General features: G+C 38.0%; 1 protein-coding gene across 1 annotated transcript in view; it reads right to left on the reverse strand.

Annotated features, from left to right (window-relative positions):
• Positions 1-3,371: 3,371 nt before the first annotated feature.
• LOC140651067 (transducin-like enhancer protein 4) overlaps positions 3,372-14,955 on the reverse strand; it is a 74,179-nt gene continuing 62,595 nt past the window's right edge. Inside the window, 9 exon segments of the mRNA XM_072860124.1 lie at positions 3,372-3,790; positions 5,565-5,641; positions 5,966-6,116; positions 6,689-6,836; positions 7,780-8,027; positions 9,081-9,330; positions 14,045-14,121; positions 14,309-14,496; positions 14,725-14,857. Of these exon segments, the coding sequence (XP_072716225.1) occupies positions 3,683-3,790; positions 5,565-5,641; positions 5,966-6,116; positions 6,689-6,836; positions 7,780-8,027; positions 9,081-9,330; positions 14,045-14,121; positions 14,309-14,496; positions 14,725-14,857 (1,380 nt within the window). The 3' untranslated portion in view covers positions 3,372-3,682.

Here is a 14,955-nt window from a genome sequence, read left to right on the forward strand (position 1 = left end):
TTAGAAAAGGTCTTCAGTACTGATTGCAGTCACTCCTCCCACATATTCCATGCAAGTACAGCTCTTTGGCCAAGCTTTTCAGTATGCACTATGAAAAATTCAAAGTGACAGTTCTCACAGTAAACACTGTGATATGCATAAGATATTCTTATGCATATCTGATATGCATATGTGATATGCATATGTGATATGCATATCACATATCATATATCTTGCATATCACATATATCTTATCTCATATATCTTATGCATATGTGATATGCATAAGATATTCTTATGCATATCTTGTATTGCTGATTTCAGTGTTAATTTGGTGCCATAGAGATGTAGCATATTCAATGCAAATGAAAGTTGCAGTCCAAGTTACTGCTTTGAATTTCCTGACTCCTGTACACACAAAAACGTGAAAATATTTTATTTAACATTTTTTTTCTTTTCACTCTTTCAGAGCATAAATCCTTGAATAGAAGCTAGCCATATCTGGATTTCAGTAAGAATGATCACAAATAAACATGCTAGTAAAAAAAGAGAAGGGGCTCAAAGAACCAAACTACTAGAAAAAACAAATGGGTTGATTGAGTCCTGTATGCAATAGACAGTGAGATAGATTTTCAGCTATACAAGTGTCCTGGTTTCAGCTGGGATAGAGTTAATTTTCTTCCTAGTAGCTGGTATAGTGCTGTGTTTTGGATTTTAGTATGAGAATAATATTGATAACATGCTGATGTTTTGGCTGTTGCTAAGTGGTGTTTACACTAGTCAAGGACTTTTCAGCTTCCCATGCTCTGCCGGGTGCACAAGAAGCTGGGAGGGGGCACAGCCAGGATAGTTGATCCAAACTGGTCAAAGGGCTATTCCATACCATATGATGTCATGCTCAGTATATAAAGCTGGGGGGAGTTGGCCAGGGGGTAGCGATCACTGCTCAGGGACTGGCTGGGCATCAGTCGGCGGATGGTGAGTGGTTGTATCACTGTTTTTTTTTTTCCTGGGTTTTGTTCCTCTCTCGCTCTCTTGTTGTTTTCCTTCTCATTACAGTTTTTTTATTATTATTGTTGTTGTTGTTGTTGTTCCAATTATTAAACTGTTCTTATCTCAACCCACGAGTTTTCTTACTTTTGCTCTTTCGATTCTCTCCCCCATCCCACCGGGGGGGAGGGTGAGCGAGTGCCTGTGTGGTACTTAATTGCTGACTGGGGCTAAACCACAACAACAAGTCATGGAAGCATCATTGCTTTCAGTATAGATAGATACACTCATTTTCACCAAGGATCTGACCTGTGTTTCTGTAGAAGATACTCCAGATATACATAGATCTGTAGAGCTGTCTTCATGTTTGTCTCATATATCCATTAACATTTCAGGAAGGAAATATATATGTATATTTTATATTATATATATTTTTGGGGTACCAGAGTATAAACAAACACACAATCCAGTTTGAACTCCATCTGTCTAGTACAGACACCACTAGACACCACTCCCCCTCCAAAAGCTATTTTTGGTGTGGGTGTTGTGTGTTTCTGTTGTTGTTGTTGTTTTTAAACACATAACCAAGTAGCTTAAAAAGAAATAGGAGAGAAAAATCACCCTGGGCTAAGAGCAAGCAGGAGAAATATAATTTAAGATTCTATATTCTACCATTTTGATGGAAGGTGGTTCCCAGAAACTTATTTATACTGGCCCGTCAGAAAGGACAGAAAGATTAGAAGAAATGGCTTTCCTAATGTATCATTGCATTAAACAACACTGAGAGGGGGAAAAGGAATACGGAGAAAGCAATGGTTACATCTTGAATATGGAGAACGTTGGCTACATGTTTGTGGTGCAGAAAACATCTGTAACTAAACATTTTTGCACAAGAAAAAATCATGCTCTGTAGTGGCTAGAGAAATTACAGAATGAAAAAGGAAGGTGACTATGCATGTTTAACTAAAAAACAGAAAGTAGCTCTGTACCACCTTATTTGCATTGAACCCTGAATGAAAAGAATAGGCTGATTACACATTTCACTGCAGTAATCCTGGATTAAAGCATTTAATTTCCTAGAGTGTTTACAAGCTATCAGTACAAACAATAATCAGAAGTTACTTATGTTGAATGCTTAAAAGTCTGAATGCACAAACAATATTCTACCATTATGGAAGTACTGGTGGTCAATACAATGCATTAGAATTATGTACAATGATGAAGTTTAGTATCAAGATCTTTCTATACTGTAGAGTATTATGAAACTGTTAATGACATCAAACACTAAGCATTTAGACACCATTTTTTGCTACCACATTTGGAACTTCAATAAACAGTCCATTTTAACTTGCAGCATCAATCCATTTCTAGTATGAAATTAAATAATTTTTTACTTATACAATAAGATTTATCTACATGGGTCTTTTGATTTTGATCCATAGCAGCAAAGGCACTGTACATCAGCAGATCAACAGACTTAAAGATATTTTTAAAGCATTCCAAAAAAAGTCACAGATCATAGTTTAACAGCAGCAACAACAACAACAACATCATAAAAATATAATGTCATCTCTGGCACAAACCTTGGCCTGCATCTATTTTGGGTACATCCAATCAAGACTTGGATTGAACTAGTGGCAAAGAAACCAAGTCCTTTTCCCATGTGTCCTTTTCCATTCATTCCTTTTTGTACTTCAGAATTAGTGTTCTTGTAAATTCTACCTCAGAGGTCCTCAGACTTTGTATACTAGTAGGCATCCATTCTTATTTCAGTGCAGTTTCCAAGGAATATATTAAATATTTTCATAATCCCTTGTAACTAACTGAAAAATTGCCACCCAACACATATTTCCCTTTTCAAAGAAATGTGGCAAAAGTGTCCAGAAGTAATAAAGGTGATTCTTTGAGGCCACTTACTGTACTTCTCTCTACGATATGACAAAGAGGGATGCTATATTAAAAAAACTAGGTTGACACCAAAATGCTTTCTGTTCATCAACAGAAGAGAACAAATCTGTTCACAAGATGATATATTGACATTGGAAATATATGAATTAGCACATTTTTACTTAAAGTGTATTTAATTTAGATATGAACTGAACTTGCCATTCATCACAGGCATGTAAATCACTGGCTACAGGTTGCAATTTCCTAAATTTCCAAGATTTTCTAAAATAGTTGAATTGCAGAATCTTCCCACCAAGTAATTATATGGTAATAATGCTTAGAGGTTTCATCCAAGAATAGGACTAAAAAAATATAAGTGTATTTTTTAATTAGAAAGTATGAGTCTATTCAGTGCAACTTTTACTATCTCCTGAACAGCCTTCTCCCCAGTCCCTTTCATTCACCAGCAAAACCACAAAATATATAACGTACCTTTCAAACCAAAGTTGGGCCAGACAGCTTTATTTAGTCAGTTCACTGTTAGAAAGCCTTCTTTAAACAAAATAAGCACATTACAGCTATAATACATAATTAAAGAGTCAAGTTCACTGTTAAGTATGCTTATTCCATCTTCTTCCAAGTAGATATCTGGTGATTTGGTATTACAAGTTCTAAATGAGCATTCACAATTTAATGGAAGGTTAAGGGGGGGGGGGGAAATTCCACAACTGCAATGAGCATTAAAGTTTTCAGTTTGGGAAAGGAAAAAAAGGAATATACAGCAAAGTGCTATGAGAAGGAGTCCTGTCTGCATTCAGATTTGTCTCTAATAAATAACTTCATAGACTGTAGCCTTCTTGTCCCCAGAGCCAGTGACAATGTATTTGTCATCCACAGAGATATCGCAGCTAAGCACAGATGAGGATTCTTTGGACTACAAGAAAAAAAATAATTCTTTTCAATCCATAAAAAGACTTGAAGATTAACCAGAAAAGTTTATAGAGGGAATGCATGGGAAGGCTCATTTAAATATCTGCATTGTAGATTCAGAGTGGAAGTGAAAGGGTGGCAGCTTTTGTTACAAGACTATTTCTCCAAATTTGTCTCACCTAAAGCTTTATGGCAACAAAAAAGGGCAGTGAATGTTTTATTTAATGCTACGGAACTAGAGATCTATCAAACAAACAAAAGCAAGCAGACCCTTCTATACATTTTACAAATAATGAGTATTCAAATTTTATAAGTTAGTCCTTGCAAAAAAAGGAATCAAAAGCTGACGTCTTTTTCTTCCCTCCCTTTTTTGTTTTAAACCAGAAATCCTTATGAAGAAGTACTACAAAGCCCAACCAACGCATATATACAAAAGAGAGTCCACAGAAGTAACTTTATCTCCTCTCAGTATTTCCCCAACACAGAAGACAAAGCCCTTGCACAAAACAATTTACATTACCAGGGAGGATGCACATATGAAAAGATACTATGGTGGACTTGGCATAAGCAACAGCAGGTGAATGGAAGACAGGACACAACAGGATATAGTAGCTTTGTTTCTCCCAGCTTTTCTATCAACATGCAGATGGATCTTTTCTGAGATAATGTCTATGTATGCACATTGTCACATTTTACTTCCTGTTTTAGTGTATGTTTTCTCTATATAACATATATGTCTAAATTGTCTTTTCTGCCTGTCACTGCAAGAGCTAAATACTTTCCAGTAATGCTAAGTTTTTGCAGAGAAACCTCTACTGCACGGTACAAAAGTTTATTTCTCTACCCCTCATTAAAAAAGCTGTATTGGGGAAGAATGTCAGTTTTAAGGGAGATGCGTTCTTGGAAAGATTATTCGGACTTTCTGTGAGAAGTCATTCCAGAGCTGAGTACTCTCCACTAAGAAAACTCAGACTTCAGATTTCTCATGCCAAGGCAAACAGCACTGTCCCAAAAGGCAGAGACGTTGCAGGTATCAATATAGCTGAGACTTGACCATTTAACCCAGAACACCAGGGTTAACTTAATTAAAAAAATTCCCAGCACAGAGGTACCTGTAGGTCAAAGAAGAGAGGGATACGCCAGAAATTCCACTCTTCTTCAATGGCACTGAAGTTCCATTAAAATTGGGCACAGAGGTATTAAATACTATAGAAAGGTTATGACTTCCAGTTTCAGTCCACAGGACTCCTGTATAAGGATCAAGTGTTCAGCTCAGGAGTCTGCCTGTTTAATCCACTGACTTTTCAGTGTTAATACAAGATATGACACCTTAATGTTATTTATCTACATACTTTACACATGCAAGCTCTGAGAAAGCACTCCTTAGCCTTTATTCATCTCATCCAAGAAAAATACGTGTTGAATATGGCTTTCATTATTTTAGATACATTTTGGACCTTCAGTGATTGCTAAGCTAACCACATGACTTGGGTGCTGTTATTGCAGCAATATGCACAAGAAGGCAAGAAAGATAGTCTCAGAAAGAAGGGTATTAAAAACAATTTCAGATTAAAGGGTTACTTTATCGAAAGACCTAAATTACTAAAATGTTAGAAAGGACAAAAGCGTACACCTCTTTAATTACAGACAAAGTCTTAAAGGAACATATTAATAAGACAAGAGTTTCCATTTTAAAATCCCTTAAGCTAATGGCAGACCCTAAGAAGTGCAACTCTACTGCTCCATAATGTGGAAAACAGCTTTTAGGAGATTATTACCTGGAATATACTGGCTCCATAAGGTGTTCTCCAGGCATTAAGAAGATTATCTTTTCCAGTGCTTACAAACCATTTGCCTGCAAAAGATCGTTTAAATGTTATAGTTGTGGTTTGTTTTCAAGAAATGCACCCCAAGAAACAGATTACTCATAAAAACAATTAATTCATACATCAATGAAAAACATATGCAAAGAACAGTCACATTTTAATCTTGTTACACTAAGATGATTGCTCACAACATAAGTAGTTTGTATAAAAAAAAGCAGTCACACAGAAACATTTTAATAAATTTTAATATTTAAACTTAACATCTAATTTTTAAATATCCTTATTTTTATTCAAAGGTGATCTTGAATAAATTTCTCAGGAGGGAAAATACTGGCATAGAAAGCTTTGCTTACCACACTGAGTGAATTTGAGTGACAGCACACAGCTCTCATGAAGATGCAGCTGATACTTGTCTGGTTTAGTAACATGCAGTACCTCAACATTACTGTTCTCCATTCCCACTGCCAACCATTCACTAGTTGGACAATAGCCCAATGAAAAGATCTGGAAGTAGCACAGCACATGCTTCAATCAGCTTAAATGAGCTTGAGATATTAAAAATCGACTCCTGCTACACTGTTAACACTATGCAAAACCAAATTTTGGTCTGCTACACAGTTTTAAAAACATGCTAATCCAGTTACTATAGTAATCAAGATAAATTAGTTCATGTAAACAAAGATCAATTAAAACTGTAATAATAAAGCACTGAATAAAGCTATCAAAGTTAATGTCCTAGCTTATCTTACAGCATTTAAAAATATGTTTGTAAAATATTTTTGAACAAGGATCTACAGAAATGGTAACAAATTGTGCACAGGAACACTTTAATCTAGCAATTCTTTTATAAAAACAGTTCTCCGCTGCTCTCATGGGAGAAGTACTAATCTGTCAAACAGAGTCATAATCCAGAAAGATATTTAGCTGCCATATTAAAAAAAAAAAGTGTGAAAAATTCTTTTGGAATTCTCTTTGAACCTGCTTTTTCTTTTCTTTTTTTTTCTTTTTTAAGTGCTTGTTTTATAAAACTTCAACAGATTTTTTTTCTTAACATGTCAAAGCTTCTGAGACTGAACCTGCGATGTAAAGTCATGTTGTTGTAGCTGTCTCCCTTCTCTGAGGTCCCAGGATCTGACTGTATTGTCCAAGCCTCCCGTCCATAGTTTGGTGCCATCATTAGAAACATCAATACAGCTGGCTCCATCTGTGTGGCCCTGAAATTGCCTGAAAATACCGAAAGAAGATACATATATTCTCACAGTGGGAATAGTCAGTTGTCAGCATGTACTCAGAATATCTCCTTTTTGTTTCAGTCTCTTACACCCAGCTATTAAAGACAACAGTAACATAGATTCTAATAGCAATCTAAGATTAATTTTAATTCTGGGATGACCATGTGAATTTTGTGATGAATTTATGAAGCAATTAGGACAGACATCTGAGCACTAATTTGATTTCAAGAAGCACACTTTAAGAGTCAGATATACTGGGGATCTTTGTTGTTGACTGATACCCACCATTTGTCAGGAAATACCACATTCCCCCTGAAGGAATGTGATCGTCAAAATTCACTTTCTTTAAAAAGAATATGCAGGTCATTAAAAAGGTTTAAAACCAGAGCATTCTAAATGGGAACATCAGCTGGGAAAAGCCCACCTTTACATGCAGTACTGATATACTATTTATAATAATATATACACAGTGCAGCATATAGGGAAGCTTTGTACTACTGGCTCCTAGATAACTGTACATTAGTTTTGAATAGCAACCCATACTCCCAAGATGTTGAAGTATGCAATGCAGGCATTTACACACATCTTTACCCAAGAGATACTTGCAAGAGCACTGATTAAAGAGATTGGAGTGTGAGCACAGTGGAAACAAAGAAATCCATCTGTCCAAAGAATCAACAACAATGCCAACACCAGCTCATCTTAGGCAATTAAAGTTCTGTGGCTGCTTGATAGGCCTGGAATTATGAAACTCTCAAAACCTACAAACAATTATATAGAATTACCAGGTGTTACCATGGTTATTGCCCAGTGATGAAATACTGAAAGCAGTTATGTTGAAACCATTAAGAAAAGAACATATTTAAGTAGAAGAGCATGTAAGTCTATGTCTAATTAATTCTTCACAACCTGATGATCCAGTTCTGTCAACCTACCTTACTAATGTCTGGTTATGCAGATCCCACACTGCAATGTTCCCATCACTACAGCAAGAGAAGCAAACCTTGGAATCAGGGCTGATAGCTAGGGCATAGCAAGCTGGAGCAGAAGATGTTAGCTCTGCTTTAATACGTGGAGTTGGAGCTGCCAGGTCCCAAATGGATAACGTGCTGGCTTCCCCACCAACAATCAGGGTGCGGCCATCTGGAAGCAATCTGCAGGAACGGATGTAGTTATCTCTGTTCTGTGGAGACAGAAGCCATCAAGAGATTACTCATGGGGAAGGAAAGGAAACAGCATTAACATGAGAGCAATCCATAAAAGTACTGTATTCCTTCCTGGTTTTAATGAGCCATTTATACTTATGACAATGATAAAGTGTATTCATGCCAGAAAATTACATTAGGGAAGTACTTAAACTTGATCTACAAAATTCTGTAGTGAGAGAGATTTTATCTTAATTAGCATCAAAATGGAAAAAACTGAACCCAACCCCAAACAATTCAAGAAAGCTGTACTCAACAGCTTGTGTAGAAAGTTAAATTTGCATACTTTGTTTATTTCAGCACATTAACCTCTCAGCATGGGGGACTCCCAAATTCCCTGAACACCTCCTCCTCCCCCTCTGTTCCAGTAAGACTTGTTGTCACTTTCTAGGAGATGTCAGAGAAAAAATATTTGGGCAATTTTCTTAATTTGTGTAGCAATTTGTGTAGCAATTAATTATATCTCTACACATGCTGCACAGTTCTGATTTAACAGCCTCTGTAACAAGATGCAACATCTTACCAAGAACTGGTAAATGTCATGAGAAAAGCTGCTAACAATGGTTCATCTTGTTAGCACATTCAAATATTTTGTGAATAACACTCAGGGATATTTTTAATTGTCACGTTAAGACGGGGCAATTCATTCACACATATACATAAACACAAAATGTGACACAAGCTTCAAATATTCTCAGAGAAAGACAGCAATTTTTAACATGATAGAATATCAAGCTTTAAGATTGCCAACAAATGTCAAAGTTTGTATGTGCTGTCTTTGATCTTTCCCCCTACTAATACAATTTTAGGACGTTAAGTATGTTTTGGTTCATTGGGGGAAAAACACAGCTACTACAAGGAACATGCTTCTAACTCAGTTCTAAAATAAATGACAAAATTACAAATGAAGTATCAAGCTTTGATTTCAATGACAACATTCAAATAGCCACTGTTTTTTGTACCTTAACAGTATCATTTCAATCTTAACACAACCTGCTACCTTTTCCACTGTCATATGCCGCTTTACTTACCAGGCAGTCCAGCTGAGAGACAGGGCTCTTGTTGCCAGGGTGGCTGATGTCCCAGACTTTGACGCACCCCTTTCCACCCGTGTACACATGTCTCGTGGGGTTGCTGATGGTAACTGCACACACAACTTCCCCATGATTCATAGTGCTGATCTGACGGGCATGGCGAGGGATTCCTGGACCGATGAGGGCATCAAGAGGGAAAGGAACAGGCTGCATCTGACCATCTGCACTTACATGAAATGAATATGTTCTGGGTGATGGGGGGGGGGAAGGAAAAGGGGTGAGAGGACAGTGATTTAATAAGTTGTTCTTCAAGCCTATTTAAGAAAAGAGAATGAGGTGTGTGTGCAGTATGCATGTATACATACATATGCACATCAACAGCTTATCATTTTCCATTGTGGGCACTCATATTTTGCACCTAGCTCCTCTTGCAATTTTTGCAATAATTTGAAGAACAAATTATTCAGATACCTACAGTACAGATCTCAAAGCATATGCTTGGGTACTTTTCTTTCCCTTTTAATGTGGCAAGTCAAGGATCATCTACCAATCAAATGAGCTTTTACAACTCATGTGATGAAGATTTCTGGCATGAGTGAGGATACATGACACTGTTCTTAAACTTCGGTGTGTGGAGAGACCGGCACATGTGGAAAAGGGAAGGAAAGACAGATCAGGGCCCCTGTGGAGGACAGAAACAGTCAGCTGTCTGTTGCAGAATATTAAGGGGGTAGCTGAATGCCAGGGGACATTTGGTTATTCCCTTACTGACTCTAACGTGTGAACTTCAGCAAGCACTGCCAAGCTGACCTGAATGCACTGAGTTCCACACAGCTTGAGTGAAACTGCCTAGCGCTGTATGTAAAGGTGCACTGAAACCACTGCTGTCAAGGATTTAAGTCCTCAAGGCACGCTTGCAGACATCTGACATGACAGACCAGCAAAAAATGCACTGGGGTTTTTTCTTTCTTCCGGGCTTGTTTTTTAAGAACAGACACAACAACCACAAATCCCAATTTCTCTTGTCAGAATCAGGGCTCTCACTGAGAAAGAATATGTTGTATGACTGCCAGTTATGCCATCTGTGAATAAACTATCAACACCTTCATCTCAAAATATTTTCCAGGGAGAACAGTTAGGTTGTGAAATTGTCTTGTTCTTAGATGCTCCCTGACATGTCACATCTATTACAAGAACACAAACTTTACAAGAGGGTTCACCTACAGATATAGATGTATGCTTAATGGAAGGTTTTAATCTCCTTAGTCCTAAAAAAGTCACAGTAGTACTGATGAAAAACCCATTGTCACAATGGTGAGGATGAGAATAGCTCACAAAAAAAATAATTTTATGGGAATACTTAGAAAGATAATTTCCTTAACTGTTGCTTGAAAGTCACTGAAGAAGGCAGGCATCAGAATTCAACTATTTAATTTCTTATTTAAGATTAAAAGCACATTAATATTAGAACAATAATTTCAGCAGAATAAAATACAACTGCATTTTCACCTTTCTGTCCTACTCCCAGAGCTTTACACACTCTCCTTGTCCTGCCCCCTGTTTCTTGTTCTGACAGATCTGAGTGACAGACTGTATCATCATTCTCAATTTTTTTACATTAACCACATTCAAGAAAGGGTAGGTCAGATTTCTGTGGTTGTTAGAAGCAGCAAATTGCCTATATGAGTAGAATCTTGGGTTCAGTTATCACTACAGAAAACTGAAAGATCTTCATTATCTCTTTAACTCCTGTTTCCTACAGTAAGGTACTAAAAAAGAAGCTGATGGTGACCTGAAATATGTAAAAAAACCCCACAAAACAAGTGGAACTTTATTATCATCCTTTCTAATTTCTGTATAAAGTTTCAGTCACTCTCTGCAGAGCCATGTTGAGCACTTAATATATGATATTTTCATGCTTATAAAGTACATAAGGAACATATTTGAACAATTACAAAAATAAAGCTTAGTTCTGGAATGATTTGTGACTACGTTATTCGCACTCTATTCATCATTCCATACCAGTACCTGTGATTAAACTGCTGCTTTGTTTGTTTGTTTTTAAACACTGTGAACTAATACTGCATGTTGCTTATCTGAAGTACTCTAAGCATCTTAGAAATATCTGACACTATAAACACCTGGTGAGCACTTTTTTCTTCTTTTTGCATTAGCTACCATTTCTATTTATATTGTGTATTATCCTCAGCTTTTGGATACCTCTCCAAAGTAGAAAGAGAGTTATTAGGTAGCTAGATCTCTGATGTGCCACACACTGCCCGTTCCATTTCAACAAACACTCAGCAGCCTGGAGAATTTACACAACTTGCGCTTTAAGGGAAGAGTAAATGAGAGACCAACAATCCTGAATGATAGCTATGAAAATACTGTACTTCAGATGAAGAAAATCAATGTGATCATGATAAAATGACCATAGATTTCAAAGGTTTCAGTCCCTACAACTGACAAACATTTAAACACAACTGTCCTTTAAAACAGTCATCAATATGTCACTGAAGTTCAGAAACCTTTGAGGTGCAACAGAACTTCGACTGGTTTGATTTCAATTTGCATCATATCATTTTATTTCTTGTCCCCCCCAACTCAAGCAGGATGCAAGCAGGGAGTTCTCTGTATCTGTGGAATTCTCATTTCACAGAATCATAGAATGGCTGAGTTTGGAAGGAACCTCTGGAGGTCATCTGGTCCAACCCTCCTTGCTCAAGCAGGGCCACCTAGAGCAGGTGGCCCAGGACCGTGTCCAGATAGCTTTTGAATATCTCCAAGGAGGGAGACTCCACAACCTCTCTGGGCAACCTGTTCTAGTGCTCAGTCAACCTCACAGTAAAAAAGTCTTTCCTTATGTTCAGATGGAACCTCCTGTGCTTCAGTTTGTGCACACAGGACTCCAGGTTTGGCCTTGCCAGTGCTGAGTAGAGGGGAAGGATCACCTCCCTCGACCTGCTGGCAACACTCCTCCTAATGCATCCCAGGATACAATTAGCCTTCCTTGCCACAAAGACACATTGTTGGCTCATGTTCAACTTCTTGTCCATCATAATGTTCAAATTCATCCTTGATGGAACTGACCATAAAAGGTGACCACCTCTATCAGACTTTGCTTGTTGTCTCAAATGTCACTCGTTGTGAGCCTACAACCATAAGAAGCAAAGCCTGGTAGAGTGGGTTACCTTTTCTGGGCAACTAGCTCCACCAAGGATGAACTTGAACATTTGAACATTATGGCAGAAAATTTTTATGTGCCCACCAAATGTGTAGGATGAAGATTTCTGCTCTGCAGAATTTTTAATGCAAACAGCTAATCCTAGAAGCTATCATACACCAAGTTCCAAAATCATCTTATTCAGCCAGCTATCAGGGCAGAGCAAGTAGCAAAAAAAGCGAACTGAGGTGATAACTAATGTCAGAGTGGGATGCAGGCTACGATTTGTATGATGCATTTATATAAGAGAAGTTATAGGTACTAGGATTGATCACTTTTCCCATGATATGTTATTAATCTTATGTGTCTGCAAACTCACTGGCAGGTGAGCATATTTATTTACATGCATGCAGGTGTGTGAATACCCTCCACCCTGCTCCACAAACACATTAATACATTAAAGAGAGGAAGGGAATGGCAAAAAGTACATCCCCTACCCTTCAACCTTTCCAATATTACCTGGTCACAGTTTCTTACGAGTGTCACACAAGAAGTGGAAATTGAGGACCCTTACAGAAAATCTGGATCAATATGATTTGTATCACTGTTTTATTTTTTCCCCTCTCTTAGAGAGTTCTTCATATCTGTGTAATTCCTTTTCCTAGGCTCACAACAAGTGAAGTCTGGTAGAGGAGTTACCTTTTATGGTCAGTTCCATCAAGGATGAATTTGAAGATTATGATACCATAATTCTTTTCAATATTTTCAATCAAACAAAACATTTCAGTGTTCCTTTTCAGACTGCTGTTTATAGAAGATGGTAAGTTTGCAAGTGATTGCCTAGCTTTTGTGAACAAAGAAATTATTTCTTGAACTGAGAGGCAAAGTACAGCAAAGATGGAAAGCCGAGATCCTATTCCAGTTTGCATTTCTATATAAGACCAAACAGTCAGATTCAGCATGTAACACTGTACTGGGTCTGGCTGAGATGGAATTTTTCTTCATAGCAGCCCATACGGTGCTATGTTTTGGATTTGTGACTAAAACAGCATTGATAACACATCAGTATTTTGGCTATTGCTGAACAGTGCTTGCACAGTGTCAAGGCTTTCTCTTTTTCCCACTCTGCCCCCCCACTGAGTAGGTTGGGGGTGCGCAGGAAGTTGGGAGGGGACACAGCCGGGACAGCTGACCCAAACTGACCAAAGGGATATTCCATGCCATATAATAACATGCTCAGCAATAAAAACTGAGGGGAGGAGGTTTTGGGGGAAGGTAGCCGTTGCTCAGAGATTGGCTGGGCATTGGTCTACTTGTGGGAGGTGGTAAGTGGTTGCCTTTGCAGCACTGGTTTTGTCTTTTTTTCTTTCTTCTTCCTCTTTCCTTTGCTTATTAAACTATCTTTATCTTGACCCATGAGTTGTCTAACTTTTGCTTTTCCTTTTCTCTCCGCCATCCTGCTGGGGTAGTGGGGGGGAGTGAGCAAGTGGCTGTGTGGTGCTTAGCTGCCAACTGGGGTTAACCCACCACAAACACTTTGAAGTTCAGCTCCTTTTTTTCCATTTATCACTGTCTGCTTTGCTCTATACCACCCAGTACTTGTCAGCTGTTATTAGTCTTCATAACAAATTTACAAATACAATTTTAAGATTTAACAGTGTTTCACCTTCACTTTCCAAATAGCTATATTTATTCCTATTCATACAATAATTTTCAGTAGCTAAAGGGAATTCCAACCAGCAAGGGAACACAACTTCAGTAGATCATTGACTTTTGAAGTTGAATATTTGATACTCACGGTTTTCCTCCTGGGATGCCTGTCAGATTGGGAGGGATGCTTGGGACTCGCATGTGATGATGTGGATCAAAACCAACCTGTAGTTTTCCCCAAGCAAAACAAAAAGTTGTATTAAAGATGGAGATAAGCAAAAGAAGACAGTTTAATCCATGTCCTCCATAGCATGCTCCCCAAATTACAAAGAGACCGAACCAGATTTAACACAGGTCTTGCATTTAACATGAATTGCTCTCAACTCCAAACAGACTAGTGGCAAATGCTTACCACTGGAGATCTCCCATAAGCTGCTGCTGCTGCTGTAGCTGCTGCACTCATTTGAGGGGAAATATTGTGTAGACCGACATAGGCAGCTCCAGGGCTGGTCAGTTCCTCATTCATACGGGAATGTGGCACAATGCCAAATGGAGTAGGGTAAGGACATGGCACTGCCATAGGTGTCCTTAAACCTGAAGGTATAGAGGGGGAAAAAAGAGAGAGAGGTCACACAGCCAGGCCAAACCCATCAGATCAAATATAAATTTGGCAAGCAGTAAAATATGCTGTATTAAAATGCTGAAGAACCAGCTCAGCATTCAGTTTAAGCAGCTGTAATATACTGCTTTGTCACTGTAGTTTTAAAAGGAAACTGTTTAAGGATGAATGGCTACTGTTTCATATCGTTTGAATATACTGATACTAACCTAGCGGGTCCACACCTGGAGGTTTGCCAGGCACAGATCTCAATCTGTGAGTGAAATTGCTGCCCAGAGCTGGAGCATCAGTCCGTGCAGTTGGGGTATTTGGTTTAGATACAGGAGTGGTAGATTTCTCATTCTAATCATCAAAAAAGAAAATGAAAGATAGTTCATTAGTTATTTTACTTTTTGGTTTTAAATTAGTGGCTGGAAAAAGAGCAGATGACAAGCAGAGGA

Source organism: Ciconia boyciana, chromosome 4 (genome assembly GCF_034638445.1).
Source record: "Ciconia boyciana chromosome 4, ASM3463844v1, whole genome shotgun sequence".
NCBI lineage: Eukaryota > Metazoa > Chordata > Aves > Ciconiiformes > Ciconiidae > Ciconia > Ciconia boyciana.